General features: G+C 45.9%; 1 protein-coding gene across 4 annotated transcripts in view; it reads right to left on the bottom strand.

Annotated features, from left to right (window-relative positions):
• enpp2 (ectonucleotide pyrophosphatase/phosphodiesterase 2) overlaps positions 1 to 26,455 on the bottom strand; it is a 75,539-nt gene that overhangs the window by 8,441 nt on the left and 40,643 nt on the right. For 3 of the 4 annotated variants that reach the window (XM_085366106.1, XM_085366107.1, XM_085366108.1), the window contains 6 exons: positions 25,684 to 25,809; positions 19,846 to 19,877; positions 19,567 to 19,694; positions 5,566 to 5,641; positions 4,297 to 4,384; positions 3,971 to 4,140 (listed from right to left, as the gene is read on the bottom strand). In XM_085366106.1, the coding sequence (XP_085222232.1) occupies positions 3,971 to 4,140; positions 4,297 to 4,384; positions 5,566 to 5,641; positions 19,567 to 19,694; positions 19,846 to 19,877; positions 25,684 to 25,809 (620 nt within the window). The remainder of the gene's footprint in view (positions 1 to 3,970; positions 4,141 to 4,296; positions 4,385 to 5,565; positions 5,642 to 19,566; positions 19,695 to 19,845; positions 19,878 to 25,683; positions 25,810 to 26,455) is intronic. The other variant, XM_085366109.1, reaches the window with a different exon arrangement.

Here is a 26,455-nt window from a genome sequence, read left to right as displayed (position 1 = left end):
TAGATCAGCTGATAGCACATCTGACCAATCACACACACTGCTCTGCACAACAAGACGAGCAGCTGACCCCAGTTATGGTTAATAAATCCTGCTGGGTACAGGCAAGGAAACATGGATCTGGGGTCTTACTTTTCATACCAGGTTTATGCTACAGCTGATTTCTTACTCTCCGTTTGCACGATGACTGAGGAGTTTTAATCTGAGGACGACGTCAACACTAAGTGCCCCAGCCCACACCACTGATCGTATAATGTCCAAATGTGTGATTTTGTTGCAATTGGGATCAAAAACAAACCAACACAAAAATTAATTTCTTATTTTATTGTCAAAAAACAAGCTTGGGTCAGGGTAGAGTAGCCAGGGAACTTTAAGGGTGTTACAAATAAGGTCCGAGGGCCAGAAACCAACGATTCAATTCAATTTTATTTATATAGCGCCAAATCACAACATAAGTCGCCTCAAGGCGCTTCATAGATACAGAGAAAAACCCACCAATCATATGACCCCCTATGAGCAGCACTTTGGCGACAGTGGGAAGGAAAAACTTCCTTTTTAACAGGAAGAAACCTCCAGCAGAACCAGGCTCAGGGAGGGGCGGGGCCATCTGCTGCGACAGATAAACAATAAAATGTTTTCACTATCTACAAAAGTAATTACCATACAATTTCTTTTTTGTTTTTATGGGGGGGGGGGTGTTACCAAATCTCAGGGATTAACTGGAGATAAAGTATCTGAATTTCAGGAGCTGGACCACGCCTCCAAACACGCCTCCTTCTGGTCCTCATCTACACATGTTCCCCCAGCTCCACAAGCTGTTCGCTCTCATTTATGTGCCCCACCCTCCCTCCCCTTTTTAATTCTTTAACTTCTTCATTTCTGTTGTAGTCCATGAGGATCTGCCAGGCCCGGGAGCTGCCACCAGTCCCCTTCGAGGTCTTCCCCAAACCACAGCTCATGTCCAAGCCATTCAGCTTTATCTACTAAAACGGTGTCAAACCTCAAATAAGGACGTGGGGCCAGTGAGTGAAATATGTTGGTCAACTTCTGTGCACTAACAGAAAGTTTCACCGCACCAGTACAGATAAACTGGGCTCTACGTCACCTTCAATGTTAAAGGGTTGTAGTTCTTGTCCTCGTAGTTCTAATATGTTTCGTATAAAGAGCATCTGTGCTGACACCTCCGATGGGCCAAAAAAGTGTTACTGACTTGAATACATACTTGATAAAAACTTTCTTGCATTCCTTAAAGAACTCATAAAACAATCAGACACAAAGACACGCTGATGTCTCAGCTGAGCGCTTCAGCCTACAGTTACCATGTTCTTGCAGCCTCTCTGCATCCCTGCACCTCCTTTCACGCTTTATTCAATTTCATGAGCTTCGTATCTCTGGGCACCGATGCCTGCTTTCTTCTGTGAGCAGCTCTTGTTGCTGCTCTTCCTTCCTCTAGATTTCATGTTTGTACATGGAGGGAGAGGTGCCAGAACAAAGCCGTATTACTAAATATGCCTGAACTCTGGTGTCCTGATATTTCCTGGTTGACCTTGGGCAGTCAAAAGCTACTCCTTGCCTCCTGCGGCTCGTGGCCTCAGTGGGTCCGGTTTGTTCCGGCCCAGGTCGACCTCTTAGGGTCTTTGTTATGTTGCTGTGGATATATTGCAGTGTGGACAGTGTCTGTGTGAACACAGAATTTATATTTGTCATCCCACTCTAAATGCTGGCTGCATTTAGTTTCAAGTGATGATCCTGTTATTAGCACGGGAAATAAAGTCTAGTGTTTCAGGGTACCTGTCAGGAGGATGGTTCAGAACGCTAAAGAACTTGTTCTTCTCTGGATTCAGTCTGGTGTCTCGTGACATCGCAGGCTCACTTCCATGATGTCAGGGCCCTTTCAGGCTCTCTGTAATCTCTCACAGCACCTTGTTCTGGATGTTTGCTGTTCTTTTCTCTGTGTGTGTGTTTATACAGCACACGTTTAATGCTGATCTCTCTTTCATGGTGTATCTTCTGTGCTGTCTCCCTCCTCTCACCCCCAACCGGTCGCAGCAGATGGCCCCGCCCCTCCCTGAGCCTGGTTCTGCTGGAGGTTTCTTCCTGTTAAAAGGGAGTTTTTCCTTCCTACTGTCGCCAAAGAGCTTGCTCATAGGGAGTCTTCTGGTTGTGTGGGGCTTCTCTGTATTATAGTAGGGTTTTTAGCCTAAAATATAAAGCACCTTGGGGACTGCTGCTGTCATATGGCACCTTATAAAAAAAATTTAATTAAGTAAATAAGCTGACCAGATGGATCCTTTTGTGGGATTTAAAAGTCAAGCGAATGTTTGGCATCTGGCCAGTCATACATGCAGGTTAGTCATACTTTGTAAGGGGCTAATTTGGCCTATGGAAACAATTTTAGAGTCAACTCTTTTAGGCCAAAAGTGAAGAAGAGGGAGTTTTAAAAAGAGGCGCTGAGGTCACTTCAAAAACTGCTGATCTCATGGGATTTTCCTGGACAACCATCTTTAGAGTTTGGTCTCTGGGGACATCTCAGGCCCTCCAAGGTTTGGAGGCCTATCTCCCCCTACCACCACTTCCCCTGCCAGTGGCGGACCCCCTCAGACATCGGTGCGTTGGTGGTTCTTTGTGTCCGGGGATGGGCGTCCAGGTACACACCGGCTCACTCCTTGGCGGCCGCTTATCGGGGCCTGGAGCCTGGGGCTCGCTCGGGCCACTTCGGAGGTGGGGTGCCCCCGGCCTCTCGGCCTGGGGCTCGGTCACTCAGGCGCGGCTGGCTGCCGGCGGAGCTCACGGGCGCGTCACTGCAACTCCCCCTGGCTTCTGCTCCGCGGCTGCTGAGTGAGCCCTCATCTGGGACTCTCCTCAGCTCTTTCTGGGACAGTGGCGCGGCTGCCCCTCTGTTGGTCTTCCTTGGTCTCTTGTGTTCTGGGGGCCTCTGGATGTCTGGAGTTTTGATCTCCTCCATACCTGCTTCATGCCCTGGAGGACGGGGCTGTGGCCCCCCCACACCCTCTAGCAGATCATTACATGAAGGAACCTTTTAAAAACAAGCGCGTCCATGCTCACAGGTGTACACACGGGTGATCACACCCACAAACTACACCCTTTTTGGCTCCTACCTCAAAGCACACTGTGTTCTGTTGATCTTATGTGCTGCACAATAATGTTTAATATTTAGTATTTACTGTCATATTCCCATATATCATTGTGATGTTGTTTATTCTATTACTCTTGTTCTCTTCTGCTTGCTTTCTTTTTTCTTTCTCAGCAGGTGATCCAGGTGATTGATATATGCATTTTTTTTTCTCTGCCCGTTCTGTTGGTTTTTGTCTTTTGCCCTTCTCCCCCGTCCCTCTTCTCAGCTGTTTCTCTTTCCCTCTTTCTTTCTCCCCTTCTTTCCCCCAGTCAAGTCTGTCCCGTATTCAGTAAGTGAAAATAAAATAAACAATAAAAGGTGAATCAAATGGACCATTATGGCAAGGCTGGGATGGTCAGTTTGGTAAAGTAAATCCGTTGGGCATCTTTCTTTGCCTTTAGACAACAATTCTGATGCAAAAGAGCCAAACGGGACAGGCCAAAAAAAAAAAAAAAAAAAAAAAAAAAGAGTTTGGCCCAAAAAAGGAGAAAATATCCAGTTAGTATGAGTTCTGTCAGTGAACATGGTGTGCTGATGACAGAGGAGAAAGCCCAGACTGTGGGGTGCTACTCCTGTGAGTCTCAGAAATTGAGACTGCAATTCATACAAGCACCAAATTGAGCAGCAGAAGATGGGAGGAATTTTGCCAAGTGTGACAATATGGATGTACAGCCAAGAATGTTGCTGCATGTGCTGAACATATGATTGAGTTGAGAAATTTAAAAAAAAGACAAAAAAATAGACTAGAAGAGGTTTAGAAAAATAGAAGAACAGAATTCCCTTCAGGGACTGACAGGAAGTTGGGCTCAGGTCTGCCTCTGAGTCATCGTGGCTGACCTTTTCATCGCAGCTGCACCCCAAGCTGTCTGTTCCTGCAGGTACAACACCAGACGCTGTTGGTCTGGAGACCTCCTCTGCCATGGTGGGTCTGTACGGGGGGGTTCTTAGCAGGTGGTTCAGACTGCCGTGAGTTCCATTATTAGGGGCCGGTTTCAAACCTAGAAGATCTAAGAATGGGACAAATGTGACTGAAATCAGACTAAAGACGTCACACACACGTAAACATCAGCTAACGCATTCTTATTGTGGAAAAATATCAGATATCAAAACACACCCAGACACCTGAACACAGAAATGCAGATGGAAAAAAAGGGACTCCTCACCACACATTACGTTATAAAGCTCGATGTTTTCAAAGGCTGGAACTTTAGTCTTGAACTTAAACGTGGGCCCATAGCCAACGAAAATAGTCTGGAAGCAAAAGTTCATCACACGGGTTAGTTTGTTACAACAAATGCAAGAAAATGTTTGATATATCTGAAGTTTTTAACAAGAGTTTAAAAAAAGGCTATTCTACATTTGCATACATTTCATTACATAAATAAAGTTGCCTTATATTGTGGGAAGAATCTCTGGGCTTTTTCCTCAGAAATCTCAAGAATATTTAATTGTTTTTTATAAATTAGTTCCCTGTCTTCTACTTATTATTATTCCTTCTTACATTTCATGTATTTAAGAAGACGATTAAAGTTCCTGTAATGTTTATGAAATGTGCACATACTGTCTTTTTGTTTGTTTGCTTCCAGCTTGGATTCAGACACCTTCTCAGTTGTTGGTAATTAGGTTAATTAGCAGTTAGTTGTAGTTAGGGTTGGATCAGGTGCCCCTCAATCCTCACTTATTTACACTGCATTAGGCCTGTGCTGTTGGGGGGTTCCCATGATGCATTGAGCATTTCTTCTTCACTCACTTTGTGTTTACACACTGCGGCTCTCTTCCACAGGAAGTCTTTCTCCTGTCTTCCTCCCCTCATCCCTGACCAGTACGGCACGTGTCTGCACCCCCCCGGTTCTGCTGGAGGTTTTATCCTGTTAAAGGGGCGTTTTTTCTTCCCACTGTTGCCTAAGCAACAACTTGCTCACAGGGGGTCATTTTCTCTGTATTATTGGAGGGTCTTTACCTTATAACAATATTTATAAATGTTGAAATTGAATGTTTAGACAGTCTGAGCTTTAACCTCCTGAGACCCGAACTCTTCCACGGCATACATTTTTAATTTCTCTTTGATATTTGGGCTGATTGGGACCTGATCAATGTAAAAACAAAGAATTACCAGATTTTTTTTTTTACCTGATTTTTGTTTCTAATAAAAATGAGATCCACATATGAGGATATTCGTTTAAAATTTTGGTATAACAGTGGCAGTATAATGTCCTCGTAAGTGAGTATCAGGCCCTTGTAGAGCAAAATTTAGTATTTTGGTCTAAATAACCCAAAATGTGATGTCCACATATGTGGACGCCAGGTCCGAGGAGGTTAATACCGGTTTCAGTGTGTAACCGTGTGCACAGTGCGTGTACGCTGTTCCTAGCTGATGTTTTAGAAAGCTGAGCTGGTATTGTGAATACAAAGGGAATCTTGTAAACAGATACCTGCATGCTGTTGATCTTATTGTCATATCCATGATCTCCAGCAAAGCCACAGTGCCTCCTGCCTTCAGGGACCTTCCTGTAATGACAGAGGTATCTTCTCTCATTCGTAACCAAGAGGACAGTGACGAACTTTGTTTCTACCATCAGTGTTGCTAAGGTTGGCAACAAAGAAGCCAAACTGTGTGACAGATATATAAAAATGCTTATTGTTTTTCTAATAATGTCACCTTCTGCTGACATTGATAAATGGACTGATTCTTCTATAGCGCTTCTCTACTCTCCCAGAGTACTCAAACCCACTGCTGGAGCAAAATTTAATCATGCAAACATAAACATCGTTTAACAGGAATCGAATGAAGTATAATCATTACATGTGGCTGGTGTAACTGTTGTATCGTAAGTGTCAAAATAGGTTGTCATATGATTTACTGGTTAACAAGCTCAGGCCTGAGAAAAGCAGCTAACATAAATATGCCAAAAACTAATAGTGCCCATATAATCCCTCTATCATCCCTCTACTCACAACGAACATTTGTGCATGTGTTTGGCTGTGTTGTTGTTTATAGCTAATTTCTCCCTTTAAAACAAATGTTTGATTTTTCTTTATAACTCAATAACTTTAGTATGATATAAAATTAGAGGTGTGGACGCTTGTACAGACAGACTTGCTGAAACAGGCTGTCTTTCACACCACAGCTCTGAGTTCAGTTATTTCTTGTGGCTTTTTTATGTGCCGAATCCAAAGATGAGGATTAAAAATAGCCGACTGTTTTGCTGGCCGTGACTGTTTCCAGGTTATTCAGTTTCTTACAATTTACACCTACATACACTGTTTAGGTAGTTGATTTTAAATTCTAAGCTTCTTGTCTCACTTTGACCTTTCTTCATTGTGTAGCAACTTAGAAAAAGTCTAAACATAGAAGACAGAGAGTTCCTAATCTTCTATATTATTACTGGGCTTCACAAATAACCTCAGGGTGGTTATCTTCCTTTTTACACCAAGGCAAACCACCCATAGATACCTGGTGCTGTGACCCTCTTTCGCCTCTTTGTCTTTTATCTATTGATCTGGATGACCTTCCTCTTGGTGTCAGAAATAATTTTATTTTGATGTCTACACTTAAGGTTTGGCACAATATTGCTGCCCACGTTGGAAGAAGAGGTTTTTCTAGTGCACTACAGCCTCTGATTAGTAATAAAGCTGAAACACTTCTTCGGGTTTCTGCAAGTAAGACGTTTTGTAAAGTCCCTTAAATTTCCAGCCAGTCAACCTGTTTTGAATCCTGTTGAAAGCTTTCTCCTTAAATTTAATGAGGAAATAATCACAAAAAAGAAATGTACCTCTTTTTGTTATAGGGAAATTATTGTCTCCGAATTTTGTAACCACCGATAAGGCCAGGGTTTGATGGGAAACCGACATTGAAATTGAGCTTAGTACAGAAGCATGGTCTAAAATTTTAGATCTGCCAAGAAAATGTTTTCCTGTAACCAACTGCAGGAACGCCATTCCAGAATCGTACATAGACTGCAGCGTACCCCAGAGCTTTTAAATAAAATTCATCATTTGTATTGGGCTGTGCTGATTTGTTGCTGTTTGTATTGTTTCCAAAAAATCAATAAATCGTTGTTTAAAAAACGAAGACAGAGAGAAGCCTGATTATGAAACACTAAATGATGATATGTAGATCTGCAGGACTCCTCACTCGCCTGTCTATGTGTGTGTCCACTACTGACTTTATCTAATTATTGAAGGCCTCAGTCACACAGGCCTAGAGTCAGTGAACCCTCTGGAACTTCTGGTTGTTATGGAAAATGACATATTTGTTGACCAGTTACTAAGCGGTTGCTGGAAGTTTCTGTCTGTTGTCACATTGCATTAGTTACAAAGAAGCTGCTGCATGAAAAACCTCAAACTGCAACTTTTACTTTCACTCCTTTCACAGTTTCACTTCACAAACAGAACAAAATAGAGATTTTAGAAGCATTTCACAGAACTTTTAATGGCACACTGTGAAAGAAAGTAGCAAATATGAGGGATATTAGAATATTCTTTACAAACACGTAACTTTAATTTGCATTACAGATTTCCTGATACTAAGAAGGTAAACTACAAGGTCATGGTAGAGGTCAAAAGATCAAGTACCATAATATCACGACTTTTGAAATTTGGCAGTTATGTTTTCCTACTTCTTCTTTGGCTCTCGGAGGAGGCGGAGGCACTTTTTCTCCTCTCCCTTATCTTCCCTGCTTATGTCCTTGTCTCGTGTTTTTTTTTTTGTATTTTCCCTGGAACACTCTCTCACAGTCTGTTCTCTAAAACCTAAAAGAGGAATTATGGATTTGATCAACTGGTCCCTAAATGCAATTGACACCCCTTTCTCAACGAGAAGTTTGGGCTTGGGTGAGCCTGAGTGCTGAAGATATCTACCTATTCGGAACCATGGTAACAGGGTTCTGGCTGATCGGAGCTGGCTTGGCCCTGACTTATCGGAGAATGAAGAAAGCGGAACCGGCTGTTCAAACCCCCACAAGGCTGCCCGCTGGGATTGGAACGATGGGACGAGGCGTGAGTTTCTCAAAATGGGCTGATTGAGTGCAGCACGGATAAGATCTTGGAGAGGCTACGGCTGCTGTGAATACTCAGAATAAGATCTCTGACTGCAGACTGGATACATCTCGGAAGGGCTAGCCCGGAATAACATCTCTGGGCGCAAATCGGATGACATCTTGGGGAGGCACACTGCTGTGAGTTCTCAGAAATTGGCTCCTTGAGCACAAGAAATGACGACATCACAGAACGCAAGTATGGCGAAGCTCGCGGTTCTCCAACGGGAGATTGAGAGACAAGTGTTGGACTGTAGAACTGCTTTGAAATTCATATGAGCTGTTCGCACTAAAGTAAAAATACCATCATTTATGCGGATGCCCCTTTGGCGCCAGCCGCAAGGCCGGAGCTGAACAAAACACCCTGATAACGACTGTGTTGAGTCTGTTCCTTCCTATTCCATGCAAGGCCACCTGGGTTGGCTGGAAGACTGTTTACTTAGCCTGGCAGGGCGAAGGACACCGTCTCAGCTGAACTCTCCCTACCCCGGATCCAACACCACCTCCAACGCTTACCTCCCCTCTGATTTGGACTATCGGGTCAGTTGGAGGCGCAGTCGAAGATTGCAGCGGTCCCAGATCAGGTGTACACACTGGAACTCTTTCCCATGCTGCTGTCTGTGTTTATTGTGCTATGGTGTGTTGATATCTGTGCATTCCTGTATTATCCTTCTGTGTTACACATTTCGATGTTTTTTTCCTCGCTACCTAGTCTGACCTGTCTCCCCAATGTGATGTTTGTGTATTGTATGTACGGTCGGCAAGGTCTGTCATCTCGGTTGTGGGCAAAAGACCTGCAACTGACAAATAAAGGCTATCTCATCATCTCTCTCATCTACCTAATACAATTTCAATTCGCACGGACCAATTTCATCCAAAGGTGTGAATGTTTGATTATATCTAAAAATTCAAGGCTCAAAATGGATTTTAGTAACTTCTGGTTTTAGTTAAGCACTTTTGGTTTAAACCTGACCTAAAACCATATCACGAAAACTAGAGCAAACCAACAATTATATACATCAACTTCAGTGAGCACATTTTGGCTGTAGACCGGTGATGGTCGTATTCAGTGGAGTTTGCACTGTTGGTTACTTTATGATAAACACCAGGTGTTGCCATGTTGTGCAGACCATCCAGAAAGTGTCTGTCCCCATTTTTGTAAGTGTAATTCTAGCATTTCTTTCATCTGTTACTTAGAACTGATTAGTACGTATTTCTGTTTGTATGTAGCTGTAGTCTTAGTCTAGCAGTCCACCCTCTGGTTATAGCTCCAACAACAACATGGTGGTGGTGAGGTAACGTTTTTAAATGCTGCTGCAGGAACCAGGCTATTCAGTCTGTTCAGTGTAAAACCTCTCATGGATGCAGTTCATTTGTTATTGAGCAACTTAGCTTAACATGTAGCAAATGAATCCTGTGTTTCTGGTTCTGTAGTCTTCATACATCTACAACATCATGACAGTGTCCTCAGTCCTGAAGCTGCCCTTCAGTGTGTTGTCCCTATCCACCTACTTTAGTCCTTCAATCAATACGAGCCAAAGTCCTCTAATTGAAAAAAAGAAACCACTTTTTATTAGGTGTCCATTAAAACAAAAACATGGCTGTGCCATGGGCTCCCCCGTGTCACCTATTGTAGCCAACCTTTACATGGAAGAAATGGAAAGAAAGGCTCTTGGCTCTTTTAAAGGGAGAGTACCCAGCCACTGGTACAGATATGTAGACGACACCTGAGTCAAAATCAAAACACAAGAAGTGGAATCACTGTGCACATTAACGCCTTGGATAAAAACATCAAGTTCACCAGGGAAGACACAAAAGACGACTGTTTGCCTTTCCTGGACTGCGCTGTGCACATTGAAGAGAATGGCAACCTCAACATCGAAGTTTACCGGAAGCCCACGTACACGGACCAGTACCTCCTCTTTGATTCCCATCACCCTCTGGAACACAAACTTGGAGTAATTAGGACCCTACACCACCGGGCAGAACATGTTCCCTCTAAGCCTGAAGGAAAAAGAAGGAACACACACATGTAAAGGAAGCACTCAAAACATGCGGATATCCTAAATGGGCGTTCTTAAAGTCAGCAAAGATGCACAGAAAAGAAGATCAGACACCAGCGAGGGAGGATAAGAAAGACAGATGCAACAACATTGTCATCCCCTATGTAGCCTGTGTATCAGAGAAACTCAGGAGAGTTCTCTTTCATAGCTTTCGTTTTGTGTCTCACTACGGGGAACGCCTTCTGCGTGACCTCCTCAGAAGCTGAAATACCATTACGCCAGCCCTTACAGGCTGGCTAAGTGACGCCCATGTCAGGAGGGGCTAGTGCCTCCATATATAATAGGCTGACATGGCGTCAGATGTGATTGAAAAACCTCTTCTCGCTTCTCACAGAAGCCTGTAAGACAACTGTGCTACTGGGTGCTAAGCTAAACTGTCCACAAATTCGAGTGAACAACTTGGTCACTGGGCGCTTTGTTCCCAGCATTTCAGTTGTCCACTAGCATACAAGCAGTAGCAATACTGTTCTGTAGCTAGTGTTGGTGTCAAGTAGCAATACTTTCACCCTGGGAAGTAGCAATATTTTCCCAAAGTGAAGTAGCAACACTTTGCTAATAAAGGTACCACTAGCTTCACCGACAGGTAGCAATACCCTTCGGCGCTAGTGGTTTTACACATTAGGTAGCAATACCTGTAGTAAAGTAGCATTACTTTTCACCCCACGCTAGCTGAGCAATATTCTCCACACTCAGTGTCGGTCTCGCTAACATGTGCAACCCTCTAGCTAACCATGGCTATGACTAACAACGAAGTTGCAAAACTTTGTCCTTGTGGCAAGAAAATTTCTGCTGGGGATACACACCCCGTGTGCGTGGCATGCCTAGGCTTATCTCACGCTCAGGCTGCCTTGACACCCGCACACGACTGTATCCACTGCGCGGCTTTCCCACGCAAACTACTCCGCCGCAGGCTAGCTTGCCAGGCTAACCTGTCGGGTGGCGACCCTTTGCTGTGTGAGGCTGCTGCGGTGCAAGGAGAAATTGAGATGCCCGATGATTTGGCCACAACGCCAGGGCAGAACTGGGCAGAGGCAGACCCTCAGCCCATCGCGACCGTTTTCCCATCGCTGGAGGCACACGGAGAATGTGAGTTTTTCCCCCATGCTGAAGTCACCCGGGGAGGAGATGCTAACGAGGACGGAGATGAGTCGGCTGACTCGGAGCTCCTGCTGTCTGACAACGAGGAAGAAGATTCCACCTCCTTGGCTAGCATCAGCTGGGCTGCAAAACCCTTGGCCACCGGCGAGGTTGAAAAACCGACACCGCCGTCTCCCCTGGATCTCGACATGCAGGATATGTGCAAGCGCGCAGCCGCTAGGCTCAACATCCCGTGGCCCACCACACAAACAGAGGTTGTAAAATCTCGTTTTGACGGTAAGAAATTGCCGAAGGCGAAAAAGACGCAGAAGCATGTGTTGCCTGTTTTTCCTGAGCTACTCGATGAGATAGCAGTGACGTGGAAAGCAAAACCTTACAGCGAGAAACACCCCATCGCGGGGAGCTCCCTGCTGGATTTTGAGGGGATGGAGTCTATCGGTCTCCGCCAGATGCCACAAGTAGAGCCATTGGTAACGAGCCATCTTCACCCGAAGACGTCTCTGTCCTCATCGGCTCCATCCCTCCCCTCCAAAACAGACCGCTTCCAGTCTAGCCTTACAGATAAGTGCTACAAGGCAGCGGCTCTGTCAGTAAGAACCCACAACACCTCCTCTATGTTAATGGCTTACCAAGCTGAGCTAGAAGAGGACATGACAGCTAAAGCAGATACCACAGTGTGGGAAGATATTCTGCGTTATAACTGACCACGTCCTCCGCCTGGGCAGAGAGCCATGGGCCTCGTGGTTCTTCAGGAGCGAGCACGCTGGCTCGGGCTCAACAACCTGACAACTAAGGAGAAAGAGGAACTCCGCAACACCCCTGTCGTCCCTCAAGGTCTCTTCGGTGCGGCTGTTACATCCATGCAGAAGAGATGTGAGGAAAAAAAGAGAGATGATGAGGCTCTGAAACTCTGCCTGCTGAGGAGGGCCCAGTCATTTGCGCAGGCAGCGTCTCGCCCGGTCCCCGCTTTCAAGATCCCCAAAGTGCCTAAGACGCAGACAGCCCCCCAGGCTGCTGGGACCCCTAAGAATCCATGGACTCGGAAGCAGTCTCCCCAGGCCAGAATTCAAGCGGCCCCTCCTCCTCCCCTCGCTGCCGCGATCGTGAGGAGGAAGAAGCGGCCGGCCTGACAGCCTCTTCTCTAGGCGGGAGCGAACCCAGTTTCCCCCCTTCATGGGCCGCTCTGCCGCCTCCCAGCTCCGTTCCAGAGCAAGTTCAACGGGACATGTTCCACACAGAGTGCATAACTCGGCCCGGCATTCCTGTCACTGGACCCGCCAGAGGGAAAGAGAGCCAAAGTTCACAGTGTTGTTTCACGAGCACTTCTCTCATGCATTCTGTATTAAAAAAGCCCCGACACGTGCATCTAGACAGTTTGCCGAGGGCGCTGTCGAGTGTTGTAAAAAAATCAAACATGCTGAAAAACAGACCAATGTCTGCCATAACGCAGCACGTGGAGGATCATGTTTCCACAGCTGTGATAATACAGATGAGCCTGTCACCTCCCTCACCTGTGACAGAGGTGACGGGACACCGAAATGGCGTATGTTTTGCCCTGCAACCACAAGGTGGCGCCAAAACGCTATCTTAGGTGGAGTCACCAGTGAGCCCCTTGTCTCTCCATATAAAGAGCTGGGCTACCTGCACTCAGTCAGCATGGGTGCTGAGGACATTGGAAAAGGCTGCAATTCAATGTCGCTCCACCACATTTCAAAGAAATCATTTACTCCCGTGCTCTGGGCGAGTCCGCCAGTTTTCTCCTGGAGGAAATTTCCACCTTGAGAGACAAAGGAGCTATAAGAGTTGGCCCTCCTGAGGAAATGCACAGCGGATTTTATTCAAGGTATTTCCTTGTGCCAAAGAAAGGGGGGAGGGGGGTGAGAGCCATTCTGGATCTCTGTGCCCTGAACCGGCATTTAAGGACATACAAGTTCAGGATGTTGACGCACGCCTCGCTGCTACAGTTTGTACGAGCGGGCGACTGGTTCACATCAATCGACCTGAGGAATGCTTATTTCCACATCCCCATATATCCCCCACAGTATCTAAGATTTGCTTTCCAGGGGATAGCAGCCCCAACCCGCCAGGAAACAGCTTGTCACACAAATGCTCTCATACACCATCTGGAGAGTTTTAGTTTCCAGATAAACGTGGAAAAGAGCACATTGAGGACAACTCAATGCATTACTTTCATAGGGCTCAGCCTAGACTCCCTCCGGATGAGAGCTTTTCTGTCCCCAGAGAGAACAGCGACCACACGGTCATCTCTAGCACTCTAGCGATAACACTGGGACGCCTGCACATGAGAGGCTTTCAGCGCTGGGTGGGCTCGCGGGGACTAGACCCTCACCGAGACAGCCACCGTCGCATGAGTCTCTGCAGACTGTTCACTCGCTCTCCACGAGTGGAAGAAACCAGGTTTCTTGTCTCAGGGCGTTGCCATGGGGGCGGTTTCAGCCAGGAAGGTGGTCTCCACAGATGCCTCTCTTTCGGGCTGGGGGGACACCCACGAAGGCAGAACAGTGAATGGGGAATGGGGCCCTCACATGCGCTCCACCCACATAAACTGTCTGGAACTGCTGGCGGTTCACCTGTCGCTAAAACATTTTCTCCCTTGGCTGAGAGGTCATCATGTTTTAGTGAGGTCAGACAATTCCACTGTTGTGGCCTACATCAACAGACAGGGGGTCTGGGGTCCCCCAAGTTATACACACTGGCACACAGACTGATAGTCAGGAGCAGTGTCCACCTGCTGTCGCTGAGAGCAACTCACGTGCAACTCACGTGTCGGGAATCCCAGAGGTGGTGAAGCAGATCTGGCTGCGATTCGGTCAGGCGACCGTGGACGTTTATGCATCCAGGGAGAATGCTCAGTGTCCCCTGTTTTACTCGCTGCACGATCAGAGAGCTCCACTCGGGGTGGATGCTCTAGCTCACGAGTGGCCGAGAACCCTCCTCTATGCTTTTCCCCCAGTGGCCCTCATTTCTCCAACTCTGGCCAGAGTGAGAGAGAGAGGCCACTATATGATCCTGATAGCCCCACACTGGCCAGGGAAGCACTGGCTGGCGGAGGTTTTTCAGCTGCTGTGCCTTGCGGTACCTTGGCCGTTACCACTACGCAGAGACCTTCTGTCTCAGACACAGGGGGAAATATTCCACCCCCACCCAGAGAGGCTAGCTCTATGGGCTTGGCCTGTGAGTGGTTTAACCTGAACACAGTGGGGCTCCCTCATAGTGTTATCGACACTATTCAGTGTTCATACCATTGTCTACTAGGACGCTATATGAGCACAAGTGGCGTGTGTTTGAAAGCTGGTGCTTAGAATCACAGGCCATCCCTTTTCAGTGCTCTGTGGCAATGATTCTGTCATTTCTTCAGGGTAAAGGGTAAAGCCTTCTCCACCATTTCTGTCCTTCAAGACGGCTCTATTAATTGCTTTAGCTTCAGCTAAGCGTGTAGGAGAGATCCACGCTCTCTCAGTGCATCAGCCATGCATTCAGTTCTCCTCGGATAATATGAGGGTCAGTATGCGGCTCAACCCCGCCTTCATCCCAAAGGTTGTCGGCACATGTTCCCCTATAGAACTGCCGGCCTTTTACCCACCGCTTTCTCCTTAGAGGAGCAACAGCGGCTGCATACCTTGTGTCCAGTCCGTGCTCTGCGCATTTATATGGACAGAACCCAGAGTGTCAGACAAAGTGACCAGCTGTTCGTGTCCTGGGCTAAACCACATACGGGAAAGCCTGTGTCTAAATAGCGTCTCTCCAATTGCCCTGGCCTATACTAGCAGGGGCCTTCAGCCTCCTTGCGTGCGCAAGGAGGCCTTCAGCCTCCTTGCGTGCGCATTCCACTAGAGGTCTGGCAACCTCATGGGCTCTCTTTAGGGGAGTTTAATCTAGCACATTGGAGAGACCAAACAGCCACTTCACAAGCGCATGGCACAACACAGAAGAGCCACCTCCACAGGACAAGACTCAGCAGTCCATCTGCATCTAAAGGACAAAGGTCACTCTTTGAGGATGCCAATGTTCACATTTTGGACAGAGAGGACAGATGGTTTGAAAGAGGAGTGAAAGAAGCCATTTATGTCCAACAGAGGGGCGGGGCTTACGACACCAACTGTCTGCCATCTATAATCCAGTTTTGAGATCCTTCTCAGATGCCTTAACGCTCACTCACATCCTGGGCCATCTGACCTCAGGAAATCACATGATAGGGTGGGGCCAGGTTTCACAATGAGCTCACCCGAAACCCTGGCTGATTTCAATTCAATTCAATTCAATTTTATTTATATAGCGCCAAATCACAACATAAGTCGCCTCAAGGCGCTTCATAGATACAGAGAAAAACCCAACAATCATATGAGCCCCTATGAGCAGCACTTTGGCAACAGTGGGAAGGAAAAACTCCCTTTTAACAGGAAGAAACCTCCGGCAGAACCAGGCTCAGGGAGGGGCGGGGCCATCTGCTGCGACCGGTTGGGGTGAGAGAAGGAAGACAGGATAAAGACATGCTGTGGATTGGGACCCACACCCGTTTTCACACCTTGGCTCAGGTGATTAGAGGATCATCAGGGGTCCTTTTGTCCCTCTGTGGGGGGGAAACTCCCACTGGGTTTAAATCTGGGACTCTCCACCATTTGACCTTAGAACTGAAGAAGCTTCTCGGATGAGAGGTGAAACGTCTTCAAGCAACTTAAAGAAGTCCAGACGCTTTTCTTTGCAAGCTCCTTTGACTACGATGACCTGGATTACTGAGAACCTTCACAGACATATGTCCATTAAAACAGTACTCCCAGTCATATACTCAAGGGTGTGTGTGTGTGTGTGTGTGTGTGTGTGTGTGTGTGTGTGTGTGCGTGCGTGCGTGCGTGTGCGTGCGTGTGTGTGTGTGTGTGTGTGCGTGTGTGTGTGTGTGTGTGTGTTGGGGGGGGTTGAAGCCACAGGCACGTCGAAAATGTAAATGACAAGATGACGGGGGAAACAAGACAAACATCTTTTCATTTGGTGTGAACAGTTTTTGGTTTGAGATTCACAGACACTAACGTATATGTGCCTGCACTCGTGTGTGTGTGTGTATGAGAGTGTGTGTTAGCACTGTACCTCTGCTTCCACTGCAGTGCCAACGATTAGCCTGCTCTGCCTATCAGAGCTGCACACAAACCTCAGAGATCTCTTTCATTTAGCAGCCGTGTGTGAGACAAAGTGGCCGTCCTGCAGTGTACCACAGCTTAACGTTAGGTGGCGTTACAGACGAGACCAATGCAAGTACACACACCCACCCACACACACACACACACACACACACACACACACACACACACACACACACACACACACACACACACACACACACACAGAGTGCTGTGGTTTGTTTTCACTTTCACTCAGGATGACTTCATCGTTTTCTTTGTCACTGGATCGCTGCAGTAAGACTTTTCACCGCTCTGTATCAAACGCCTGTCACAGTTCATCTTAGAGCCTCATTAAACTTTCAGCAGCTGCTCTTTTGAAAAATGCAAGCGTGTTTTTTTTTCTTTACCGTGTGCGTGTGATTCGGGACGCCACATCGTACAGCTTTTCAGCACCGCATGTGTTAATGATGCGTTGATAGCAGCGCACGTTGGCATAAAATGTGTTTTTAAGTGATCCAAGATGTGCAGTAAAAGCCTCGGCGCTGGGTGGGCTGAAAACGCCACATCAACACCAACTGTACGCGACGTTAGAGCAGCTTTTTGGATAGCAGGAGCAGCAAATTCAAACTAAATGAAAACTCCTTTAAAGTAAGCAGGCTGCTTGATTTTACTTGGTCTCTCTCCAGTTACTGGCAGCCAGATCCACTACACACCTTAACTACTTGTGCCTAGGTTGATATTCTCACAATCTTTCAGACATGTGGTTTTCAAACCTGCACGCAAGCCACAAAAGATAAGTCCTTAATCACCACGAATATTCATAACTGCACAAAACAGCATCTGTAGCATCTCACTGGTCAACTATTCTTTTCACTCTGTTGTCATTTAACCATTTAACTGCCCACCTGTGTTACCTGGACCTGCACCACTAAAGCATGCCATGTTTAAATATCCTTTTTTACCATAATATGGACCAAATAAACATTTTAGTTTTATTTTGGATGCTTAGATGATCTCGCTTTGCACACAGAAACAGTTATTTCACAAAAAACTAACAGCCCCTCCCGAGTCGGTTGTGTATCCTTCTTGCTTGATAAAGGCCTGCTGTCACTCCAGCCCATTCGTCTTAGGAGAATCTCTCAAGCTCCTCCAGATTTGATGGTCTTCTGGCATGGTCCTGTTGGTGTTCAGTTCACCCCACTGTGGGATTCTCAGTGGGATTCGAGGGCTTTGTGCAGGTCAGTCATTAACATTCACTTTGGTCTTCTGGAGATCTAGAGTTCTTTAACATGAGGACCCAGATTACTTTCTTTATGATTCCTTTTACCTTGACCAGATTCCCAATCCAGAAAACATTAAAGCATCTCCACAGCATAATACTCCCACCATCATATTTCACTGTGGGGACGGTGCTCTATAGTTGTACTCCCTACTTTCTCCAAACACAAGCAACATTTCTGTGGCCAAAGAGCTCTAGTATTGTCTCATCTGACCAAAGGACATGCTTCCAATATGCATAATCTTTTTCCAGGTTCTTCAGGGCACACTTCAGCCTGGCTTGATGGTGTCTCTTCTGCAGTTTTGCTTACTCTGCAACCTCACAGTCCATTCCTGCTCAGGATTCCAGTGACGGTCTCCTATGAGACTACAATTCCTGACTTGGCTAAGTCAATGCCGAGTGTCGTGGCAGTTGTTCTGGGGTCATCGGACACCTCGTTGAAATCTTTGCTTCTTACCTCTATCAGGCTCGTTCTGTATTGTGTGGCTTGATGATACTTCTTACTCCAGTTCTTGACACTTGTGATAACTCTGTATCTCCATCTTCTGCTTAGTGATCAACAATTTCTTTTTCCCGACTCTAAATATTTTTCCTTGGTTTGTGTCATGATGCTTTCACAGGTGACGGCTCAAACACTTGCAGATTTTTATATACTGTGTGTAAATTGATAGATGACCCTCAACTTGATTTTACAAGCTGAGTCTTATAAAGCACATCATTGCACAGCTCTGTTTTTCCAAGTGGCTAATAATAACCAGCCTGGCCATCTTTTCCTGAAATAATTCTGTTATTGTGTGTGAATAGAAATAATTCATGCTTTCAAAAGAAAACATATGTCTAATAATGCTTTGTTAAAAATCTGTTGCTCTTTTGTAAAATGGGACTTTTTTGATACACACTTTAAATTTAATAGAGGCACTAATAATTTGTCCTCATGTGGATCCATTTATATACAATCTATGGGTAATAACATTTTGTTTTATCTGCTCTACAACCTATAACCACTGTGAGAAATAAGCATTAAAACCGTGAAGAAGGATTTCTGCCAAACTATCACCTGGATGACATCTGACAAAGAAATAGTTTTGAGGAGGACCTTCTTCATGATTTCCACGCAGGCTGAGGGAGATTCATCCTCACAGTTCTGTAGTGAGTATGTGATTACTGTGTGCCCTGACTCAACTGAGAGAACTGATCAAGTCGGATTTAAACCCTGAGCTGAAGTTCCACGTGTCCTTTGTCAGGTGGGGCGTCATGTGAGACGGTATCTGCCCACGGGAGGACGGACACAGTTCTCATCCCATATCTAGCCTAAAGATGTCCGATCAAACAAGATTTATCAACCATTTTATCTGATGCTCTGTAGGTTTTATTCTAAAATATTAACTGCTCTTTTATTAAACTCCTCGTGATACTTGCTGCTTTGCTTTGACCGTCTCCTGTCCTGTGCAGCTTGTCCCTGTCTTGTGAGTTAGATCTTGTTCCCCAGGTCTGACCTCTCTGCATACCGTCTGTGTCTCCCTCATTGCTGCTGCTGTGTGTTCTGTGGTCCCAGTATTTAGTGAATCCAGCAGTAAAGCTGTTTGTGAGTTTTGGATCCTGCCATGTCTCACACAGCGTTTTATGACATTACGTAGATTTTTGCTGCTCATTATATTCTCATTAAAAAATGTCCATCAGCCTAAAACAAGCTGCGTATGTCAAATTGATCCAGTTGTGTTTTCAGGATAAGAGTCAGGAAAAACAATCTTCCTCTTAGAGTGTTCAAGTTTGCCTCGTGTGTACTGTATGAGTATTTCATGTTTAAGTGTTCCTCTTGTACCTGGCAATGTGCCACTTCCTGTCCACCAGGAGATGGACATCCTCAATGCGTTGATTGTTGGCGTAGTGCAGTCTCTTTGGCAGGTGCTGCTTCAAGTACGCTTTGAAGTGCTGGTCTGCTTTCTTACACTACAAGAAAACAACACGAGCAGAGAGCTGACTGACACGTCTATTTCATGTTTCTTTCTTTGCATCATTTTTTTCTTTTACAACACTGCACATGCTTTTCTGTCTCCACACAGCTTACATGGTCCTATATTATCTTAAAAACAGCACTTACCGTTAGATTGGCCACAACAGCTTTGGGGTCATCTGAAAAACAACAATGAACAGAAGTGAAAAGCATTGCAAAGTAATAATAATCATTTTAAGGGCATACTGTGTCAGACTCCGACCCATCCAAGGTGTGTGTCTGCCTACAAACCCCCCATCTCTTTAAGCTCTGACACTGATACAGACAGCCAGAATCGGGGTAGGATGGGAAAGATTTATGTTATATCTATATACACCTGTAACTGTCATTAACACAATTCAACATTATGACTCCATAATAAAACTCTTATTCTGATGCTTAAACTCCACAGACGAGTAACAACTGTAGCTGACTGGAGTTGGGCCGTTTTAATTTCTATGCAGAGTCCACTGTTCAAACACAGGAAGGTACGGGGACGACATGTGAGAGCAAACACATCATTAGCATTAACATGGAGCCTTTTCATGCACATATACAAGCCTGCTCTCTAACTTGTTGCTCCTGCTGCCCGGTGTCACCGTCACTCTGCCAGTAAATATTGAAGAGAATTCCTTTTTTGGGAAAATCACATAATAAACCAAATGCAGAGACATTATTTGGATACAAAGGCTTTATTTAAAAATACTGGTGGTGACCAGCGCTACCCCTCAGCCTCCAAGTAGACGCGCCTATGGTATCGTTTTGAAAATCCTACGTGACTTCTTTCTTGAGTTACTGTGTTCACAAAGTTGGTGAGAATACAAAACTATGAACTATGAAAACTCCATAAACTGTAGAAATGACTAAATACAGCGTTATCTAGCCTTTAAATGTGACAGTATGCATTTACTGGGACTCCTAAGTCTTTCATTTGTTTGGTTCTGGATTTTGTGCCTCTGTTCAGGCAGACTGGGAAACCTCAGCTGTACACACGGTAACTCCTGTTTTCACTCGGGCTTCACTCCGGTTCAGTTTTGATTTACTCCAAATATCATCGAAGTCTCTTTCGTTCCTTTAACTGGCAGGCGAGTGTCAGATGTTGGACGGGTGAAGCTGTAGATAAGGAATGATAAGTGAAGGAGATAGAGACGTGACTGGGAGAAAAAGCCATCCGTCTACTCTTGGAACTGGCACAGTGGCACCGGAGCTGTAGATGAGGGGAGGAGAAGTGGGTCCTCTCTGGGTGTTGGAGATGAGCCTCTGCCTGTTCCAAACTGACGTCTGGCAGCACTCTCAGGAGGGCGTGCTTCTAAGACACTGAGTCTTTTCATCATGCTTTCCAATGTGGATCTCAAGCCAGCGCATCCTTTGCACTCTTAGGCGAAACTGCTGCGCCCCGATGGCAACGAACTGACTCCTTCTGTCACAAAGTCGTTGGACGTAAAGTTGTTTTTGAGTCCACTCCTTTTCCTGTGCTGATGGCGACGAACAACAAGAAGTAGTGTTATTTATGTCACATGTAAAAACGTGTCTTTTTATTATGATTTTTACAGCAGACTGGACGTTTTGATCTTGGTTTGTGAAAACTTCCATTCTTCCAACGAGGAGTAAAAAGAATGCATAAGATGAGATTGCAAACGCAAACATTTGTTTGCAATGTGCAGGCTCATAGTGTCAACACCAGTCTGCTGTAGAGACGACCGACATCAGTAAGGAGAACTCCTCACAGATCCAATGAGGCCGAGTGAAAAATTAGCCCATTAGATTCAAAGGCCTTTTACAAGCCTGGTAATTAAAGTGTCACTGTGAATGTTTGCTAGCACTATAAGGAAAGATGGTCCTGACAAACTAAAACAAAGCAAGTAAGCAAAGTAAGCAAAAGTAAGCAACAACAAGCAGTAAATGGGAAAAGCAACAAGTGCTCATTTTAACTCAGCAGTCAGAACTATTAAAACACTGCTAGAAAAAAACAAATGCACAAATTAATAAAAATAAAATAAAAAAATAAAAAAAACACCCAGCGCGCCCCTGCGGGCGGTTTATCCTTCAAGCTCGGGTCCTCTACCAGAGGCCTGGGAGCTTGAGGGTCCTGCGCAGTATCTTAGCTGTTCCCAGGACTGCGCTCTTCTGGACAGAGATCTTCGATGTTGTTCCCGGGATCTGCTGGAGCCACTCGCCTAGCTTGGGAGTCACCGCACCTAGTGCTCCGATTACCACGGGGACCACCGTTACCTTCACCCTCCACATCCTCTCGAGCTCTTCTCTGAGCCCTTGGTATTTCTCCAGCTTCTCGTGTTCCTTCTTCCTGATGTTGCTGTCATTCGGAACCACTACATCGATCACTACGGCCGTCTTCTTCTGTTTGTCTACCACCACTATGTCCGGTTGGTTAGCCACCACCATTTTGTCCGTCTGTATCTGGAAGTCCCACAGGATCTTAGCTCGGTCATTCTCCACCACCCTTGGGGGCATCTCCCATTTTGACCTCGGGACTTCCAGGTTATACTCGGCACAGATGTTCCTGTACACTATGCCGGCCACTTGGTTATGGCGTTCCATGTATGCCTTGCCTGCTAGCATCTTGCACCCTGCTGTTATGTGCTGGATTGTCTCTGGGGCATCTTTACACAGCCTGCACCTGGGGTCTTGCCTGGTGTGATAGACCCCAGCCTCTATGGATCTTGTGCTCAGAGCTTGTTCTTGTGCTGCCATGATTAGTGCCTCTGTGCTGTCTTTCAGTCCAGCTTTGTCCAGCCACTGGTAGGATTTCTGGATATCAGCCACCTCCTCTATCTGCCGGTGGTACATACCGTGCAGGGCCCTGTCCTTCCATGATGGTTCCTCGTCTCCCTCCTCTTTCTTGGGTTTCTGCTGCCTGAGGTATTCACTGAGCACTCGGTCAGTTGGGGCCATCTTCCCAATGTATTCTTGGATGTTCCTTGTCTCATCCTGGACTGTGGTGCTGACACTCACCAGTCCCCGGCCCCCTTCCTTCCGCTTAGCGTACAGACTCGGGGTGCTGGACTTGGGGTGAAACCCTCCATGCATGGTAAGGAGCTTTCTTGTCTTTATGTCAGTGGCTTCTATCTCCTCCTTTGGCCAGCCTATTACCCCAGCAGGGTACCTGATCACGGGCAGGGCGTACGTGTTGATGGCCCGGATCTTGTTCTTACCGTTCAGCTGACTCCTCAGGACTTGCCTGACCCTCTGCAGGTACTTGGTGGTTGCAGCCTTTCTAGCGGCCTCTTCATGGTTCCCATTTGCCTGCGGGATCCCCAAGTACTTGTAACTGTCCTCTATGTCTGCAATGTTGCCTTCTGGTAGTTCAATCCCCTCAGTTCTGACTACCTTCCCTCTCTTTGTTACCATCCGACTACACTTCTCCAGTCCGAACGACATTCCAATGTCATTGCTGTATAGCCTGGTAGTGTGGATCAGTGAATCGATGTCTCGTTCACTCTTGGCATACAGCTTGATGTCATCCATGTACAGGAGGTGGCTGACAACTGCTCCGTTCCGTAGTCGGTATCCGTAGCCAGTCTTGTTAATCATCTCACTGAAGGGGTTCAGGCCTATGCAGAACAGCAGTGGGGACAGAGGTTGTTTTTTCCTTTTGTGGAACAACGGAGCTTCAGGAGGTGCAGGGGCCTTCTTGAACCCCTAACGGTGCGTTCACACCGAACATGATAGACATCCCTAGCTGGTCGCGTGCACATTGACCAACACGAATTGGTCGCGCTTCAAAATATGCAATTTTCATGCGCGTGAAGCGGAAATGTGGGAGGAAGTAGTGCCAGACGGTATGTTTGCAAGATGGCAGCTGTTGATCGTTTGAAGAGAGAGTCTCCCTTCTCTATTTACTGTGGAGAGCAGCGGCGTAAAGGACGTCCTCGCCATACCTGGGTCCATCAGGTCCTCCAGAGGCGTGAGCAGTTTGGTGAGCTCCAGGAGCTGCGTCTGGATGACGACCGCTTTCAGCGGTACCACTGTCTTTCACTCGCCCAGTTTGAGGAGCTGCTGTCCCGCGTCGGTCCCAGCATCGCCGCCTAAACACCAACTACAGGCATTCAATCCCACCTGCAGAGCGCCTGTTCATCTGCCTGCGGTGTGTTTAACACGGTAGTCCTTTATTGATATCTGTGCTAATATATGCTCATTTGAAGTCCCAGTGACGTCCCCACAACGGCTCTGAGCCACTCACAAACCTCTAAAGAGCGTTCCTGCCTTTTTAAAGTTTTCTTAATAAATGGAGCTTGCCTCCAAAATAAACTAACCTCTCTTTATTCTCTTAAATAATCGGTCTCCACTATGTTCCTATATAGTAGTTTATTTTTTCATTAGTATGATATGAAATCAATTCTACATGTTTCAAGTTGTGTGCCAGTATTTGCTGTGTAGTAGAACTGAGACATTAGTCATTACAAAACGTTATTTGAAATAATATTAAACTTCTCGGTGGAGAAAGCAGCTGGTGTCGTACAGCTCCGGGTGATTTGCTACGGCGTTGATGAGCCTTTCCTCCATATTGTTAATGGCTTTGGCTGGGCCCGCCACTTTGAACTAGGTCAGAGCATCACGTCACCAGGCTCCTGATTGGTTGTCGCAGTGCGACTTGAAGCTGGAGTTCAGATTCGCGGTAGATGCGATACGCGTGAATGAACAAAATGCACCACACAAACTGCCGCGCGTATTTCTATTCGCACTTCAAACGCGTCAGTCGTGCTACTTGCTCGTTTTCGCGACGCAAATCTGCTTTTCGCGGGACCCCCAGTCGCGCTTCATCGCGCTCCTCCATTGACTTTACATGTAAACCTGACGCTCTGGTCGCGTCTGTCGCGTTCAGTGTGCACCGTAACACTGCCTCTCTAACCTAAAGCTTCAATTCTGGGCCCATTGTTATTTTCTTTCTGCATTCTTCCTTTAGCTCTCAACCTAATTCAATGTATTTACAACTGTCACTTTAGGAGATATATATTGTAAGCTGGCATTCAGCTCTATATGTCTTTAACCGTCACCAGTTGGGCAGGCTGTGCACCCTACTCCATCGTTTAACCTGGATACGTGACCGGAGCTTTAGCACTGACCTCATTCTAAATGTAAACACAGCTGAGACCATGATTACAGCTCTGCTGTATCGTGAAATCATTCATCTTGCTTCTTCTTTTATTCCTCTGTGGCTAAAATCTTTCTCTCGATCCCATTTCCTTCTTTTAAGGAACATTTCTAAACTACGACACATGGTCTCCGCGGCTGAACTGGAGAAAATAATTCTTGCATTTGTGTCATCGTGCTTAGATTACTGTGATGTCCTGTTGACCTGCCCAGATAAATCATTTCTTGCACGTTTCTGAGCAATATTAAAAGCTGCAGCCATTCTAGTAGCAAACCTGCATCACTCCTATTTTATATCCTTTACATCGGCTCCCTGAAGATTCATTATAAAATTCTTGTACTTACATATGACGCACTGAACGGCTCAAGGCTGCCCACTACACAAACTGCTGCTCGCACTGTTTGATCACAGGCTCTCTGCAGTCTGTGGCACTAAGACTGTGGATCCTGTGACAGCTCAGATTAGCTGACTCTGTCCTTCGAAGCAGATCTAAACCTCCCTGTTTCAACAGGCTCTTTGTTGAGACTTGGACTGATTGGAACTTCTTACTTAACCACCTTTTACTTTTTTTCTGTGTCTCGACTGGATGTTACCGTCATTTTCATCTTTATTTTTTCTACTTTGATGTTCAGCACTTTGTGACTCCTAGCCTGTGCAGAGTACTTTCTAAATAAACTTTACTGACTTATTCACTAAGAGAGACTGCGTACACTCCCAGTGAGATCACATGAGACACTTATTTCTCAACCACAGTTATTTTTTCATGTTTGCTGAACAAAAGTGAGAATAAGAGTGAAAAGAAACACAACAAAGACGCCAACTTGACTTCTTACATTTCCTGTTGTTGGGCTGTCTGGAGCGTATTCTGCCTACGGACCCAGGGACGAGGATGATGTCATCAACGCTGGTCATATAGTTACTGAGGAACTCGGTGCGATCGCAGTGGGCCTCTTCCATACCTGTGAACATGTGGGAATGTGAGCAGCTGAAGCCAAAAACCAAGTTCGTGCTCCAACAGCTCATTCCAGTTTGGGTCCGGTTTCTAATCACTGGACTAAAGATTGTAAGTAAACCTGGTGGAAACTTACCTGCCCTGCTTATTATTGTCACCATACATATCTCAGCTGTAGCTACGTGATATAACATTTAATGTGGGAAACTTTAGTGTGTTGGTCAGAGTGAAAGGTTAAGATCAGCTGATGTAATTGCTAGGTCCCATCAGCTGACGGCTTTTAATGTCCTCTACACGTCTAATTAGCTGTGAGCGAAATAATGTTTTGACCCCTGCTGAGTTTGTAAGTTTTGTAAACTAACATAAAAATTAGAGACTGTTCATTTCAAGTGATCAAAATTACAAATGCAGGAGAGGAACATACAATCACTTCTTCCACTTGTATAGGCTGCGCTATTTAAGCTGCTGGTCTGCAGTTGATGAGCAACTTCACCCCACTCCTCCTTTCAATCTGAATACAGCATGTACTGCTCGTTCACTGTGGCTTACACACAGCAAGCAGAAGGCAAAAGTGTCCACTGTTATTTCATTTCCTCACAAGAACTAATGTGAATGATTCCTGAAGAGTTCAGATCTTCGGCTGGTTATCTGTC

Source organism: Diplotaxodon limnothrissa, linkage group LG11 (genome assembly GCF_057381915.1).
Source record: "Diplotaxodon limnothrissa isolate DT_005_m linkage group LG11, D_limnothrissa_male_GT1.1, whole genome shotgun sequence".
NCBI lineage: Eukaryota > Metazoa > Chordata > Actinopteri > Cichliformes > Cichlidae > Diplotaxodon > Diplotaxodon limnothrissa.
Note: the sequence above shows the minus strand (reverse complement) of the source record. Positions and strands in the feature narration are given on the sequence as shown.